Genomic DNA, 15,929 nt, shown 5'->3' with positions numbered 1-15,929 from the left:
ACAAGATAGCGTTCCGTTAATAATGGGAGAGTTGAATAAAACCCGTCCATGTTCCAAGTGTTTTAATTTACGGTGTTAATTTCCTTTTGAAAATAGTGTTGTCCACTAAAATTTTGACGAAGAGGTTTTGAAGTAGACGCGTGGACGTGAAAATCGCTCGTCACACCGTCCGCTGCCGTCTTCCGGATAAAGACGTCGGGCACAGACAAAATACAAGGAATAAAGAGAAGAGCCGCTAGACCCACCCATACCAAGCACCCGAATTCCTCTGCTGTTTTTTTTTTTTTTTTTTTTCGTTTTTTTTTTTTCCCGAGCTTGGTACGGGTAGGTCTAGCAGCTCTTCTCTTTATTCTTCGTATTTTGTCTGTGCCCGACGTCTTTATCCGAAAGACGGCAGGGGACGGCCGTGTCGGTTCGTCGGAGTCAGTCTCCGGCGTGGGATAGCCCTTAATCAGACTATAGCTGGTATGCGCTTGGCTAAGAAACTCACAACATTACCAGCCCGAAGTATAACGGACCAACACAAAAAACTGTGTGTAACATTGAACGTTTATACTCGGGTTAATGGTGCGGCTGTGTGGCCTAATGGTATGACATTTGCCTTTGGATCGGAAAGCTCTGGGTTCGAGCCCCGCTCTGAGTGGCGCATAGTTGAGTCCTTGGAAAATTGCTCCTTACTCACATTCTCTCACCTTACTCGGGTGCAAACTGATTACCTGACCGCTATCAGCGTTGTCTCTGACCTAAAGACAGTTCTCTAATATCACTTAACAGGCGCCATGTCTCGTCGTATATTATGTTCAATGATTCTGTTGGTTAGGGACCCCTTGTAAAGCGTAGAAGCTTAAGTTGTGTTGTTTTTTTTTTTTTTTTAAAATCTACCTCATAATTTAAGTCGTCAGCAGACCAACTTCTAATTCAGTGGTTTAGTATGGTACATTTTTCTAAAGCTACCTCATGTGCACCAAGAACTGAAGTGAGTAGGAAAGTGTCAGAAGACAACAGAGAATAAAAAATTTCGCGGCGGCGATTTGGGCTCGAACCCGCGACCTTGCTGGTACGGCAACTCCGCCTGGCCAGGGAGATCGTGACTCTATGAGCTATCCAAGACCTCATGTGCACCATGCTATCTGAATGCTCTGGGCGATTATCCTGTAAAACTTTGTCATCATTCAGGAAATTGTTGGAACGAGGTATTTTTATGGTTACAGAATCGTTGCTTTGTAACCCACTCTCTCAATGAGGTATTATGTCGAAGTGAAGCAGCAACAATGTTCAGAGATAGATTTTTATTTTTCTATTTGAAGTAAAGACCGAAATTTTCCTATAACCAGTCAATGAACTCTCGGGGTCAAGGTCAGAGCTTACACGACGCACCGACGCGCTCCGCTCTGTGTATTTAGTATTTATTTACATAGACAAGGGACAGGGATACCTACCGCCAGCAAAAACAAATTATTCTTGATACGAATGCTAAGTAATTTCTATTCATTTTGAAGTGCATTAGGATTCCTTTGATCCAGTTAACAACAGAATAGGGGTTTTCTCGCGCCTTGCAATGAATGAATGAATGTGTGCACCACCAATCTTTATCTTTACGAAAGTCGAAGTAATCAAAGGCTAAGGAGCTAATGTTTATCTGTCTTTTCGTGGAAAACTGGAAACTACATAATCGTAATCCGAAGAAAGATAGATCATATGGCTACCGAAAATGAATCTTCACCTCTGCGGACTTCAGACACTCGACGTGAGTACTTATGAGTGCAAAATTTCTACATCTCTTACTTAATTTATTTATTCATTCATTCATTCATTCATTCAATTATTTTATTTATTTAATTATTTCTAACTTTAACCGCCTGGTTTTCAATGAATCATTATGATGATTATGAAAGTAGAGTGGGGGTACTACCACAAACTCGGGGACCCAAATAATTTTGGGGTTTTGGGAGGGGGGGGGGGGGGGGGATTAAAAAAAATTGGGGGTTTGGGAGGGGGGAAACTTTTTTTTTTTTTTTATATATGTCTCTCCCCTCCCAAACCCCCTACTAGACTTTAAAAAAAAAAGTTTCCCCCCTCCCAAACCCCCAAAATTATTTGGGTCCCCGAGTTTGCGGTAGTACCATTTTTTGTATGGTGAGGAGAAAACTTCGTGGCATCTGCATCAAAGAGCGCACTAAATGAAACTGTCTCTATTCCGTGAGCTGTCTGTTCTTCTCTCTCATGCTGATGCTATTGACATTGGTCATTAAATTCTTTTCCCCTTTCGATTGTCTTGGTCTTTGATTAAACTTATAATGGGCACTGTCCTTCAGAGCCATAAGGCCAATGAAGCCGGGGTTTATTCCAGTTTCTGTAGAGTTAAATTGACAACCATTTAGATAGCTAGATGACGGCAAAATACTTTCTGCCATATATTAACAAATCCAACTACCCAATCACTGCTGATGTGCCGGATTTGTAGGGGGTGGGGTGTGTGTGTGTGTGGGGAGGGGGGAGGGGCAACCTTCACTTCACCTGGGATTGATACCGGTCTTTTTGCTTGTGAGTTATGTGCTCTACCACTGAGCTATCTGGGTCCTCTGATTGAGCTCAATTACTCAATGCTGTTCTAATATTGATTATCTTTATTTTTATTTCTTCCCTCCTTTTACTTTTAAGTTCTTATATCATTGAACTATGAAAAAACACTGTACTAAGTGAAAGACAACAATTCAGCCTTTGTCAAATTAGAAACTTATCCATTAAATTTTTATTATTATTATTATTATTATTATTATTATTATTATTATTATTATTATTATTATTATTATTATTATTATTATTATTATTGTTATTATCGTCGTTGTCGTCGCTGTTATTATTATTATTATTATTATTATTATTATTATTATTATTATTATTATTATTATTTTATTTATTTTTTTTTTTTATTATTTTTTTATTATTATTTATTATTATTATTTTTATTATTATTATTATTATTATTATTATTATTATTATTATTATTATTATTATTATTATTATTATTATTATTATTATTGTTATTATCGTCGTTGTCGACGCTGTTATTATTATTATTATTATTATTATTATTATTATTATTATTATTATTATTATTATTATTTTATTTATTTATTTTTTTTTATTATTTTTTTTTAATTATTTATTATTATTATTTTTATTATTATTATTATTATTATTATTATTATTATTATTATTATTATTATTATTATTATTGTCATCATCATCATCATCATCATCATCATCATCATCATTATTATTATTATTATTATTATTATTATTATTCTTATTATTATTACCATTAAACTGAAATTATGAAAATCAACACAACATCCTGTAGACCAATCACAGTGAACAGAGGGACAATCAGGGAAGTTGACTCCTTTGTTTACCTGGGCAGTGTTGTGGATGGACAAGGAGGGGCAATAATTGTCTTATTTAATGCGTTAAAAAGGCTAGAACGTCTTTTGTCAGCCTGAAGAAGGGCTGGAATTTCAAAGAAATCAACATCAACACAAAATTATGCATTTTCAATTCTAATTTGAGGTCTATATTTTTATACAGCGCAGAATCATGGTGAATTACAAAGGTATTATAAGATACAGACTTTCCTGAATTCCTGTCTGCGATAAATATAGGTACACATTTAGATGACCAGAAAAAATTAACAATTATGAACTGCGGAAGAAATCAAAACAGGAGCCTGTCAGTGTGGTAATCCAGCGCAAGAAATGGAGATCGATTGGGGATGGGCTAAGAAAGCCACAGTACAAAAAAAAAAAAAAAAAAAAAAAATTGAGCTTAGAGCAATTTCCACTAAACGTGCTCAAAGCGCTTTACAAGGGGTACCTGGTAAACAGCAACATTTAACATGTAGGACGGGACATAACGCCTGTTAGGCGATATTACAATTTTTCGGACGAAGACTACGCTGTTAATGGCCAGGTACTCATTTTACACCTGAGTACGGTGAGAGAATGTGAGTAAAGAGCCTTTTCCAAAGACTCAACTATGCGCCGAGCGTGAGGCTCGAACCCAGGATCGTCTGATCCGAAAGCGAGTGTCATACCACTAGACCACATAGCCGCACAAATCGACTCGCAAGCCCTTGCATGGAATCTGAAGTAGATGACGGAAAGGCCTAGAAGCACACGAAGGAGGTCAATAACAGAAGAGCTGAAGAAGGGTGGATGAGTTGGAGTGAAATGGAGATGACAGTCCAGAGCAGAGTGAGCTGGAGGGAGACAGTTGATGGCCAATGGGGAGCCCAAGGGTTTGATTTAAAAAGTAGGTAAAGTATTATCATCTTTATTATCATCATCATCATCATCATCATCGTCATGATCATCATCATCATTTAAGAGAAAATTCTAACCCATTGATAATTTTTGAAAATATAATTTCAGGATGTTTCAGCAAAACAAGCATTTCTGTTTACAGCAGTCACTTTCTGTCAGCATGGGTTAGTATTTAAATGAAATGCCTCTCTACATATGAACTTTAATTAAAACTGTTTTTCATTTTCCGTGGTTTGCATGCCATTGGTTGCTGCCTGAATCTCCATTTGTCCTAAGAGCCTTTTTCTTTGTAGTTTTTAAAATATTTTGACGGTGAAAAACTTTGGAACAGGCACTGGTGTAAATAATAAATCTGAACGGGCTTGTTTGGAACAGTGCAAGACAAAGCAGAAAGAGAAATACAAGAAAAATGTCTTTTAATTTTATTTTTTTTTTAACATGACTTTTTTTTTGGTATTATTCTTTCTGTTGTATCTTGCAATGCTTCATACCCATCTTTTCAGGTTTTGCTTAAATTTTAAAATTTTGAATAATGGTTTTTATTGGATGATTATACTGTTCTGTTACGTGTTTATTTTGAAATTATTTGTCAGATTTAAGTTGTAAAGTCTGGGTAACATGTAATGTGTAATGGAGCCCAATATTTACAAAAGGAAATAAGAATTATCATCATTCTAACTACACACTCTGGTTAGTAAGAAACACAGTTATTGTGTCCTTTATTGTAATATAATGTAGAAGGTCTAATTGTTGCATCCCACATAAATTTCAGGAATTCAGATGACGGACAATTAGAACAGCAGTGGCATTCCAATTAACGATTTGGTGATGATGATGATGATGACGATGATGATGATGATGATGATGATGACAATGACGATGATGATGATGATGATGGTGTTGTTTTTGATGCCGTTTAATTTAAAAAAAAAATATATTATTATTATTTTTTTTTTTTTACGATAACTACTATGCTACTAGTGTGCATCTTGTGTGAGTGTGTCTATGTCAATATTGTATTGTTATAAATGTGTAACCAAATGACAAATTGCCACTTTTTTGGGGGACAATAAAGATATATTATGATTGATCGATGGTCTTATAAAAAGACCAACCAATAAAGGCTACACATATAATCAGGCCTGTAAATTTTCAGCCCATAGGCTACCTTCAGTCTTTCAGCTGTCAACATTGAAACCCTTTATTGTTACCTTTCATGGAAACTCCAAAGCCAAGTGATAGATCGTAATCCATGGTCATATCACTCTTGTTATTTTAGACTATCGGGAAGATCCGAAAATGCCTAATTTCTGCTAATGGGTTTTACTGATAATGGTTGTGCCATCCATCGTGAAACTACTTTTGTCATCCGAGGTCACAAGGTCATGAATCTGAATTCCGCTATCTTTGTTATTTGGAGCAGAGACCAAACCTCAGCCCAAAAGTCTGAAAAATTGAATTGCAAATCACGCATTTTATGTAAGAAGTGTCTCGCTTTTTTTTTTCTACGGCATTGTTATGATTATGATTTCACTGTCCCAGAAAGACAATAAAGTCTGTTGTAATTATTTTCATCAGTTGTGTTGTTACCGATTACCTAACTAGATATTAAAAAATACTTGAGACTGACAATATTGATCGCAGTACGGATATCAAGGCCATAGACGCATTCATTAATTTTGATGACCTGCAAGTAATTGTACATCATGGTGATAATCAGTAGAGTGTGTATCACATTCTAATTGTTATGAACATAATAACTGAAAATTTTCAGACTTCCTGAAAAATGCGCAGGCCTGTATATTGTAAATTGTTTAATGATGACAATTTAAAAAATGACCATATTTCAATTTTAAATTGAGTATTGCAATAAAAAAGTAAGTAAAAACTGGTGCTGAAAATGTTTTGGAAAAGTCTTATAGCCTGTCTTTTAAATCTTTTTAATCTTGTTGGACAAGCAGCTCAGCCTCGAGTTGTTTTGTTTCTTTTATTTGTCTTTTCTTTTTTTTTTCTTAAATTCAAAAGGGCGACAGAATGTGGTCATTTGGAGTGGGCATCTTTCTAATTTACTTGAATCCAGGGTCATTGCAGCTGACAGCTATCTATGGATTGTGCATGGGTTTCAGTGTCTTGTTATTCGGGGCTTTCATAGGAGATATAGTCGACAACACACCTCGACTCAAAGGTATAGCATTCATAATATATCAGTTAGTACCTCAGTCAAGTAAATTGGCTTATTTAAAAAAAAGTTCTTCAGATTTAGAGCCATTAGGCTCATGGAGCTAAATTTTATCCAGGTTTCTATAGCGTGATGTGAAAAATACCAATTGCTTTTGGATAGGACACTAGTCTCTCGCAAAGTACCTTCTGCCATATCTAACAGATCCAGCTGCACAATCACTGCTGGGTGGACAAGGGAGTCCGGAAAAAAATCTTGTATGCACCCAGGGTTGATCTCAGTACCTTTTCAGGTGAGGTGAGTGCTCTACCAACTGAGCACTCAGAACCCTCATATTAGCTGATTGTATAATATTATAGATATATTGTATATAATATGACTTGTATTTAAGTTCTATGGCACACTTCTTAGACGGTTGAAGCTTTCAAAAATAAGGATATCCTGTCCCTTAAATGGACTCAAAGTTTAGAAATTATTGTGAGAAAATCTTAATGGTTTTGTTGAATACATCTGCCATGACAAATTCAACTCTTGTACAGTATAGCTTATTGTTGTTGTTGTGGTTGTAATCACAAAGGGAAAAGGAGACAAAAGAGATAATGGGTTGGATTGTGGAATGGATAAGACATTGTACTATCGTTATCATTCTAAAGGTCAGGATTCGAACTCTGTGTATGACGACATCTTGATTAATTTAGTGACTTAGAAACTGTGAAATGATATACCAAGGATTGAATTCAACAATTTTATATTTACTCTTAAATACAATCTATTGCTTTTAAAAATAGTAAATGCAATTTTTCACCTTTCTCTTTTTTTTTTTTTTCTTCCTTTCTTGAAAGTAGTGACTGTTGAATGATTTCTATGATTTGGAAAAAAAAAAAAGGAATTCTCTGAATCAAATTTTGATTTTAACAAATGAATGAACCTGGTCAAGAGCATCATAATCATGAATCAGTTAATTGAATATTGTTAAAAATTACTTAAATATTTGTTGTTTTTTTTTCTCTAGCTGCCCAAGTTGCCCTTGTTTTTCAAAATAGTTTTGTGGTGACCAGCGCAATTCTTATCTATCTGTATCTGGAATACAAAGATGAAATCAATGGTTGGGGTGAGTGGGCCAAATTCGTTTTCTATGCCATCACCATTATCTTGGGTGTATTCTCACGGCTGAACAGCCTAGCAAGGAAACTAGCTGTCGAGAAAGACTGGATTGTTGAGATCTGCAAGGGTGACACTGATGCACTGGCAAGTAAGTATCTTTTCTGTTTTAGTTTACATTTCTTAACATACTTTAGATAGATATTGTATAATATATAATAGAAGTAGGTAATTTTATTTCAAATTCTAAGTCGCATTCAGGAGAAACTAGTATAATGAATGAATGAATGAATGAATTTATATAGCGCCTAGATCCACAATGTGCTCAGAGGCGCTTTACAATGCAAATAAAACACAACAATAAATTGATAATTTAAGCATAAAATCTATCATATTGGAATAGCATTAATCAATTTGTAATTTAATTACCACGCACTGTGCTACAAGATAAAAATTTAGGTTATCTATAACATGTAGGCCTAATAGAAATGTTAAACATCAAATGATTTTCTAAAGAGATGTGTTTGAAGTTTCTTTTTAAAGTTTTTCTTTTATACGTCAGTGAAAACCTCACAGTTTTTTAAAGTAATCATACATAGGTGATTGAGCCATGCATTTGACATTATTTTAAGATACGGACTTGACATACGAAATCAACAGATCAGATACAACATTTAGGCAACAGAGTTTTCTCCATGAACAACAAGGAATGGAACAATCTGTTGGAAGAAGTGATAGTGACAGCACCAAGTCATGATTCCTGGCAGTTCTGAGCATACACAGTTCACTCCACTTAATTGCACATCGGTTAATCGCACACTCTGCTTATATTGTACACATTCCCGAAAAACGAAATCTTTTCTATATAATTGCTCTGCTTAATCGCACACCTTCTCCGCTTAATTGCTACATCTTGATACCATCTTAATTTGAGAAAAATATCTTTAAAAAATACAATTAAAAAAGCTAATGAAAATGCGTTTCACATTGAACCAGTTCGGCACGTTGATATCGTATTACTCGTGAAAAAAGCTTTCCCGTCAACGTAATTCCACTGTCCCTCTGACCCCAACTAGGAGGGTATAACAGTCCAATGGGCATGAACGGCTTTGTCACATGTCAAAATAAAGCATTTTCATTGGATAGTTTTACCCAATATTTATAGATCAGAAGCGTCATTGGTTGAAGAGTGGCTTTGGCCGGAAATGAGAAAATTGAATATATGAAGTTGAATGATGCGTGACCGAAGTCATCAAAATATTCTTGTCTCTACTTCCCAGATATGACAGCAACATTGAGGCGTATCGATCTGACAACTCAGGTTCTTGCTCCGATGGCGACTGGAATCATCATGGGATCGACTGGAGTCGAAATTGGAGCTTTGTTCATTGGTGGTTGGAATCTGGTGTCCGTTATTGTTGAGTACTATTTACTGTGGATGGTATACACTACTGTCCCAGCTTTGAGAGCCAAGAAAGATTTTATAAAAGCTAAAGGTAATTTTACTTTTATTTCGCTCCTTGAAATTTGTCCAATTTTTAACAGCCAAACTAGTTTGGAATTTTGTAAATTCTGAATTCTAAGTGATATTAACTCACTCAACCCTAGCTTCCATGCTGTCCACTCTCCAAATAGACTTTTGGTTCTTTTCAAAATTGAAAACAATATATACTTAGATACTCAATCTAAAATCAAATTGGCATGTACGGACTAATACCGATTTATTCAATTAGAAATATTGTGTAAAAATAAAAAATAATAGTTTTAATAAATTGTCTCAGAAAAATGTAGGATTTGACTGGCTAAAACTAACCACAGTCAAATATGGAATAGTCTGTGTTAGTTTAGTGAATTAATCCATGGCTTGAACTTGTGATTAAAATTGAGGGAATGGAATTTAAAGTAGGTTGCCATTGAGACTGCAGGTTACATCCCCTTTTTGGAATTCTATTTTCACATTGAGTTCTCTCAGTGTTTTATGTGTGTGAGTGTGTTTTTTAAAAGATAGTTTTTATTCATTTATTTTGTTTTTATTTACATTTAAAGTCAAGTCATATTTATTTGAAGTTTTCAAACTTTATTTAGTTTCATTCAACAAGCACATAACGGACAGAGCGTGAATCACAGTTGTTACATTCATTGCAGTTAAAAAAAAAAAAGATCAGATAAAAAAATTTAAAAAAATATATATATGATGTAAAAACTATTCCTTTCTTTTATCAGGCATCAATAAAAAAAGTAAACCCAAGGAAGGTCGTGAGATGGAGGATGTAGTGTATGCCAAGGTCAAGGTGAGCACTCTCTAGATCATAGATTATTGTTGAAAATACAGTAGATGTATTTTTTCACTTTATCAACTTAAACATTTTAACTCTCAAGCTGTTTGAAAATTATTTGAAAGGTGTCGTAGTGTTAAAATATTTTTTTCATGTAATATATAAAATTTATGAGTTCTCATAGGTTTGCTGTCGGTATTTAATATTCTCAGGCAGATGATGACCATGATGCAAAGAAAGAAGAAGAGGGTCAAATTCATGATGCAAGCGGGATTGAAGTCGAAACAAGTGAAAAGGTCAAACAAACAACGGTATGAATCATGTCAAATCGTTACAAACCAGTCATTCAACGATGGGTTGAATCGTTATTGAATTTTATTTTACATCTAGTTCAGCCCAGTCGTTCTAATAAATTCTTACATATGTATACAATTCAGTGCTCATTTGCAGAACCCTGGAATCTGTATATTTATGCAGACCTGCCAACTGGTACGATTAATCTTATTTTAGTACGATTTTTGGACTCAAATACGTGGATACGATTCCTTTAGTACGATTTGTTGTAATATTTTGATTTTTCTTTTTGAAGCATGAATGATGTCGAAAATGACATGTCATACATCAATTGACCGTGTTTTCTGAATGATACATCATAGTTAGTACAATTGTTATCATTTCTGTTAGTTATATGTTGCCGGTTTTCACCAATATTTTTCTCATAACTTTTTGAGGATTTGTATAGAATTATGCATTTAAGCTTATTTTATACTTTAAATGGCCTCAGGCCACATTTAAGCTTTTACCACTTGTTAAATAGAAAATTTAAAGTGATAATTAAATTTAACTAACATCTTTGGCAATGAAGCTTTCAATTAAAAACTGCATTGCTGATAAGCTTAAACATAAATGGATTATTTCCCTTTATAACTACTAAAATTACTCTATTTTGTTTTTAAAAATTTAATGAACGTTTTTTAAGATTTATTATTCTGTATGAGTGATTTTTTTTTGATTACTAACTGGGCAGCTTTAGGAACAAAATGGTTCAAAATGAATCCTCTAGAAGTATTTAACTTGTCTGTGATATGTGTGAATTTCCCATCATTTGACCAACAGTAATAGTATTAGTATGTAGTAGTAGTAATAGTGGTAGGAGTAGAAATAGTAGTGGTAGTAGTAATAGTACTAGTCCAGTAGGAATTGTTGTAGTTGTAGTAGGAGGAGGAGTAGAAAATGCTATAAAAAAAGGGATATATATATATATATATGTATATATATATATATATATATATATATATATATATATATATATATATATATATAGAGAGAGAGAGAGAGAGAGAGAGAGAGAGAGAGAGAGAGAGAGAGAGAGAGAGATGGATCAATTGATAACATAATGGAAATTATCTTGTCACCGCTGCAAATTGTCATCTCTTTTAGATTGAAGACCACTCTCACAAATATTTTATCTCAAAATCTTCAACTGATTTACTGGGCTGGCAGATGTATATCACCATCACAACTTCATTTGGGACATCAGCATCATCATCTCATACCATCACCACGGTTACAACCACCATCACAGCATTGTCACTGCCACAACCACCACCACCACATCACTTTTTCCATCACCACCACCACTAGAGCACCATCGCTACAACCACCACTTCCTCGTTCAGGGGTCTTTTGGTCATTTCTTTGAGTGTTTCGAAAGCAATATCCTTAGATATTGCAATTTCTGAGCCTTATACTGATTTAAAATGGTCATTAAGTTTTAGTTTCTCGATAAACAGATAATTTTGTAATTACTAGTGATTGCTGCAAATGAATGTTTGAATGATGAAAATCGGAGTTTATTTTTGATTTGGGTTTGATGATAGCTTTTATATAAATTTCTGTATTTTGTGCACTTTTATTTTCCACACATGCGGACAAAATACACTTTTTAGGATCATAAAATACACTTTTCATTTTGGGAAGGTTGGCAGGTCTGTTTATGTGACGAGTAAAACAATATCAGTCTATTTATAATTTAAACAGCTCTTATCATTGTTTATTTTTAGGGGTTTTAGAGCTCTTACAACAGTTTTAGGTCATTATAGTGCCAGTAAAATATTAATAATCATAAAAATATTTCATATACAAATTTGAAGTATAGAGAAAAACAAAATTAATTTGATGCTCACTACAAGAGATTGATTTTATGAGGCGAGCAATTGCCAAAATTGATAAATCATTCATTTATGTTATGAATTCTCATGAATTCTCAGTGATTTAAATCTTAAGAACACAGTATGAGTGTGTATTCTCGGGGCTAGATAACCTGCTAAATGAAAGAAATTGAAATGCATTCCGACAACTTTGTGTTTAGAGACAATCCGACAACTTTGTTTTTAGAGACAATCCGACAACTTTGTTTTTAGAGACAATCCGACAACTTTGTTTTTAGAGACAATCCGACAACTTTGTTTTTAGATACAACTCGACAACTTTGTTTTTAGAGACAATCCGACAACTTTGTTTTTAGAGACAATCCGACAACTTTGTTTTTAGAGACCATCCGACAACTTTGTTTTAGAGACAATCCGACAACTTTGTTTTAGAGACAATCCGACAACTTTGTTTTAGAGACAATCCGACAACTTTGTTTTAGAGACAATCCGACAACTTTGTTTTTAGAGACAATCCGACAACTTTGTTTTTAGAGACAATCCGACAACTTTGTTTTAGAGACAATCCGACAACTTTGTTTTAGAGACAATCTGACAACTTTGTTTTAGAGACAATCCGACAACTTTGTTTTTAGAGACAATACGACAACTTTGTTTTTAGAGACAATACGACAACTTTGTTTTTAGAGACAAGAATAGCAAATAACATCTAAGAAGTGCTTTTCAATTGAGGAGCTCAACTATCATGTATTCATATAATTAAGAATGGAATAAATTTGTTCTTTTTCATTTCACTTGAAGATGAACTTGAAACAGTTAAACTACTATCTGACTATCTGAACATTTTACATACCAGCTGTCTGGTCCAACTGGCTGAAGGCTTCACATGATGTCAATCCAAATCATTTTGTATTACATGTCGTTTTTAACTGTTTGTGTCCTTTTTTTTTTATTTTCTTTTTTTTTTTTTTGGCTGACAAGATGATTGAGGAAGCATGAAAAGTAATCTACTGTCTCCAACCATTATCATGTTAGTGAGAACAAGATACGAAAACGGATTTTAAAGTCATAATGACAAGACATGTGGGATTTTAGTTTTTGTCATTTCAAGGAAGTGCATCTATCAAGGTTGCCGATTATTTATGGAATTTCATGTTAAAAAACCCCCGCATATCTTTCAATTACCTGGCAAACGGAATAAAGTAAGTAACTATTGTCTTTTTCTGGAGGTCATTGTTTTGATAGGGGTCGGTTGGCCTGAATGAAAGTTTAGTCAGTTCTTTCCTCATGAATCGGCAACCCTGATATATTGTCCTGAATAAAACAAGGCAACTTCATCCAATCAATAAAACAAGGCAACTTCACCCAAACATCAGATTATTGTTTTTGTCTATGCATTCAAATTTGAACAACTTTATCACACCAACATAATACCGTTTTAAGGAAGTGGACAACATATGTCTGTTTCAAAAAATGGAAATATAGAATTCTTTTTTTTTCCCCCTTTTATCAACCCTTTGAAATGAATGAAACCAGTGTGGATGTAGATGTAGATTTTCCAAGAATTAAAATACAGATTTTTTTTCTTCTAACAGCCTCTTAGAATGAATGAAACCAGTGTGGACGTAGATGCAGATTTTCCAAGAATTAAAATACAGATATTTTTTTTTCTTTTAACGGCCTCTTAGAATGAATGAAACCAGTGTGGACGTAGATGCAGATTTTCCAAGAATTAAAATACAGATTTTTTTTTCTTTTAACAGCCTCTTAGAATGAATGAAACCAGTGTGGACGTAGATGCAGATTTTCCAAGAATTAAAATACAGATTTTTTTTTCTTTTAACAGCCTCTTAGAATGAATGAAACCAGTGTGGACGGGGGTGCAGAAGGTTTAGAGGATGACGGAGAGGAAGAGGCGGAACCTGATAAAGAAAATACTTGTTGCTCCAAGATGTTGGTGACTGTGGAGAGGCTGTACAAAGGTTGGCCCATCTATATCAAGTACCCAGTAGCCCACGCTGGCATAGGCTTAGCCTGTTTGTATATGACTGTGCTCGGGCTAGACAATGTTACTGTTGGTAAGTTTGAGTTTTGGTTTTATTGACAGTTTAGATTTGATTATTTTTGTCGATGCTAGAATTTTAACTTTAAGCAGTGTTTGTGATCACTGGCGGTCGGTCAATTGAGCGAAGTTGTTTTGTGCCGCCCTATATTTTCCGTAGATTAGCATGTCAACCAAACAAAAAACTTCAATTTTAAAATTTTGATAAAATTAAAAATTTAGCACATACTGCTTTTTGTTTTGAATATAATATTTGATGACTCGTGCGTCGCTCCGCGAAGGTGGCGTCAAATCGGCACGTTTCATCTTTCCCCCGTGGCCTGCGCGGGGTGACAATGAGCGGAGGGTGTGGTGTGGTGGGGAAGTTTTTTGTTGTTTATATGAGCCAGTCTTCGATTGGCCGTCCTGTCCTTATCCTATACTCTGTTGTACCTTGAAGAAAGTTAGTGTTACCACTCCCCAATCTCCCTCCACCCTCCCTCCCCAACTAACTATTGTCTTTCACTGCTTAAATAATTAGGCCAAGACGGCCAATCTAGCGATGCACGCCCTGAGGTCCTACTTGGGATAAATTAAAACCCTATCAGTTTTATCACTGAAAGAAGAGGCTTTGCTTCACTAAGATATACGGATGAAGAGAATGGCAATAAATATATATTTTATCATTGTTGGTTTTGCTTAAATATATATTAAATATCAAAAAGAACATTAAACAAAGTATGCACCGAGAAGAGCCCCAAGGTACTATAAATAAAAATCCCTGACCCCACGGAGTCCTTCATCCCCGCACACTCCCAACGATCCCTACTCAACTTGTATTGTGTGCATTGTCTAATAATAGTATAATTATAAAGATGTCGCTGATTGTGTGTGAAGTTAACAAGTACTTTGCGTTTGGAATTTAATGTGGATTTTTAAATTCAATTATTCTAAAGTTGTGTGCCATACCGTTAGTATTCAGAGAAAATGTCTTATCGCTGTTGTCATTGTTTATGAAACCTACCTGTTTTTATCTTTGGAAAGATTTCTTGAATCATTTTATTTTAAAAAGTTATTTCTGTAATTTGTAACCAATCATGAATCATGTTGATTTTTAAATTGAAAATCAATTCCGACACTTATCCCCTCAAGAGAAAATAATGGTGAAAGATTTAGGTCCACACAAACCAGTGAATTTTAACTTAGTTTCTAACACTCCGGTGAGACAGCGCCGATTTAATGATTATTTTTAAACTGTTGAATGGCTTACTGCCAGTGTAAGTGAAAGCCGTAAAACGCTTCATTGTTTTTATTGCTTGATTTTTGGTGATGTAAGCTATAACGGACAACAGGAGGATTCAGTGATATTGCGCACATCTCTCAGGCACTGAAGAAACATTCTGAATCAAATAGCCATGTCACAGATGCTGTTAAATATAAACTTTTCAACGTTGTAGATATAAGAAATCAGTTGGAAACAGGACATGCTGCGTCTGTGAGTCGTTATAATGAACAGGTGAAAGTTAACAGACACGTTTTGTACAAGATAATTGATGCTCTTTTGTGAGTATGTCTCATTAATATTCTAACACACACACACACACACACACACACACACACACACACATACATGCACACACAAATATACGCACATATGCAAACATATGCACACATAAAGACAAACAATTGCAATACCCCCCTCTCCACACACACACACACATACACACACACACACACACACACACACACACATACAAAGTAGGTCAAATTTAGTTAAAGTAACTAGACCAATAAAATTTGATTCTGTATTTCGGATTTGTGCCGCCTTAAATACAATGT

At 34.6% G+C, this 15,929-nt stretch overlaps 1 protein-coding gene across 1 annotated transcript in view; it reads left to right on the top strand.

The window, feature by feature from the left end:
• The first annotated feature begins 1,336 nt into the window (after positions 1 to 1,336).
• Positions 1,337 to 15,929, top strand: part of LOC144966087 (ferroportin-like) — a 21,376-nt gene continuing 6,783 nt past the window's right edge. The window contains exons 1-8 of the mRNA XM_078902148.1: positions 1,337 to 1,747; positions 4,431 to 4,486; positions 6,348 to 6,507; positions 7,514 to 7,753; positions 8,883 to 9,098; positions 9,826 to 9,893; positions 10,091 to 10,189; positions 13,896 to 14,127. Coding sequence (XP_078758274.1) covers positions 1,699 to 1,747; positions 4,431 to 4,486; positions 6,348 to 6,507; positions 7,514 to 7,753; positions 8,883 to 9,098; positions 9,826 to 9,893; positions 10,091 to 10,189; positions 13,896 to 14,127 — 1,120 coding nt within the window. The 5' untranslated portion in view covers positions 1,337 to 1,698. The remainder of the gene's footprint in view (positions 1,748 to 4,430; positions 4,487 to 6,347; positions 6,508 to 7,513; positions 7,754 to 8,882; positions 9,099 to 9,825; positions 9,894 to 10,090; positions 10,190 to 13,895; positions 14,128 to 15,929) is intronic.

Source organism: Berghia stephanieae, chromosome 2 (assembly GCF_034508935.2).
Source record: "Berghia stephanieae isolate SIO BIC M18660-M18661 chromosome 2, UCSD_Bste_1.3, whole genome shotgun sequence".
Classification (NCBI taxonomy): Eukaryota; Metazoa; Mollusca; class Gastropoda; order Nudibranchia; family Aeolidiidae; genus Berghia; species Berghia stephanieae.
The sequence above is the reverse complement of the archived record's forward strand: the minus strand, read 5'-3'. Positions and strand labels throughout refer to the sequence as shown.